Consider the following 1,945-nt stretch of genomic DNA (forward strand, 5'->3'; position numbering starts at 1 on the left):
TAAAATAAAAAATAATAAATCGTCAAAAAGTTGAATAAAATCTCAATGTAATTGACACACAGATCCATAAAATGGATTTACTAACAACTAGCATCTGGCAGATCTCAATAATTGATACACACACCCATAAAATGCAACCAAAATTATTATTATTTTTTTTCACTACAGCCAACTAACAGCTGGCAAATGACTTACACGTTTATATATATATATATATATATATATAATTTGTGTACGTAAGAATATTAAGACAGCCTGTTGCTCTAGAAATATGTAATAGTAAATATAATTATTGAATACGAAAATGAGATTTTATGCAAATGTAAGGAAAGAAACATATACAAGAAAGTTACAGATATATATGATTCTTAAAGGTCTTGAAAATCATATTAAATTAATTAGAATCATACTTTTAAATTTATTTTATTATTTTAATTCTTCACTGAAAAGTAAAATTGAAAATTAGTTTTATATTTTTTTTTATAATTTTTTAAATATACAATATATATATATATATATAATTTAATATTATATTTCATTTTTTTAACTTTTTTTAATAATTTTAACTGTAAATATAATTATATTTTTATATTATATAATATATTTAATTTTTTATTATATATATATATATATCTTATAATTAAAAATTATATAATTAAAAAAATTAAAAAATATATATATTATATGGCACGTATACTGTATACTCTATGCCTAACCACTATATAAAGACAATATGTTAGCCTAACAAATCTATGCCGTACACATTCTTTACTGTGATATAGAAAGCCATGGCTCTTGAGGGGAAGTTGGAGACTCTGTTAGATCTCAAGTCAAGTCCTGAAAAATTCTTGACTCTCTGGAAGAAGCAAGCCTACGAGGTTCCTAACCTTACTCCTACCAATATTCAAGGAGTTCATGTCCTTGAAGGTGATTGGGTCACTTCTGGCTCCATCAAGGTCTGGAACTACACTATAGGTACAGCAACAGCAATAGCAATAAATCTTTATTATCTTTCTTTCAATCAGTTGAGTTTCTGTTGGAACTTGCAATTTTATGTTTTTAAAAATAATTATTCTAATATTTGTTAGAAAAATTCATAAAATTTTGATTTTCATCACTTAAAATGCATATTTTGAATAATTTTATGTAAATTTCTTACATTTTTAAACTCTATATGCTGTAATAAAACCATTGCACAGATGGAAAAGCTGAGGTCTTTCAGGAGAAGATTGAATTGGATGAGGAGAAGAATATAGTAACTCTTATTGGTCTGGAAGGTGATGTGTTCAAGATTTACAAGGTCTATACTGTCATATGGGAACTAACAACCAAGGACCAAGGGAGCTTGGCAAAATTGACTCTCGAATATGAGAAGCTGAATGAGAATGTTCCTGTTCCTGACAATTACATGGATTTTTGGATTAGCGTGACTAAGGATATTGATGAAGGAATCTCCAAATGAAAGGATATATGCAGGGACTAAGTTTGGCAGCACAAATAAAATTGTAATTTCTGTAAAAAAAAATATTGACAGCAATAATTATTACTATCAAAAGTTTACCGGTGATAATAACATTAAATAATAATTGCTGTTATATATTTTTTATTTATAATTAGTAATAATTATTTATGTTGCTGATGTGTGTTAATTTTATGGTTGCAAAATTAATATTATCCTAAAATTCTTCCTGCTAATTTTAACATTTGTTATAGGATTTAGTTAAAATTAAAAAAAAAATTAAATTGATTTAATTCAAAATTTTAGTCTAGTTAGATCAATTTTCTAAAAAAAAATAAATAGAAATGAATAGATAATTTATTTTTTTTAATTAATTGTTTTTAGGTTTATGCAATTAAAGTTAAAAATAACTAAAATTAGGTCTAAAATGAGTTAAAATAGCCTCAAATTAATATATTCAAATAAACCAAACTAAACTAAACCGAT

The 1,945-nt window shown here is 24.7% G+C and overlaps 1 protein-coding gene across 1 annotated transcript; it reads left to right on the top strand.

Moving 5' to 3' along the window:
* The first annotated feature begins 730 nt into the window (after nt 1–730).
* Nucleotides 731–1,649, top strand: LOC110644137 (MLP-like protein 328). The gene is made up of 2 exons (XM_021796768.2): nt 731–975; nt 1,200–1,649. Exons 1-2 carry the CDS (start codon nt 789–791, stop codon nt 1,460–1,462), a joined length of 450 nt encoding a protein of 149 aa, XP_021652460.2. The 5' UTR covers nt 731–788; the 3' UTR covers nt 1,463–1,649.
* Nucleotides 1,650–1,945: the final 296 nt, after the last annotated feature.

This window comes from Hevea brasiliensis, chromosome 12 (genome assembly GCF_030052815.1).
Source record: "Hevea brasiliensis isolate MT/VB/25A 57/8 chromosome 12, ASM3005281v1, whole genome shotgun sequence".
In the NCBI taxonomy this organism is placed as follows: domain Eukaryota; kingdom Viridiplantae; phylum Streptophyta; class Magnoliopsida; order Malpighiales; family Euphorbiaceae; genus Hevea; species Hevea brasiliensis.

Coding starts and splice junctions, on each gene's coding strand:
- LOC110644137 (XM_021796768.2), top strand. CDS start 789: ATGGCTCTTGAGGGGAAGTTGGAGACTCTGTTAGATCTCAAGTCAAGT. Junction 976..1,199: donor GGTCTGGAACTACACTATAG/GTACAGCAACAG, acceptor ACCATTGCACAG/ATGGAAAAGCTGAGGTCTTT.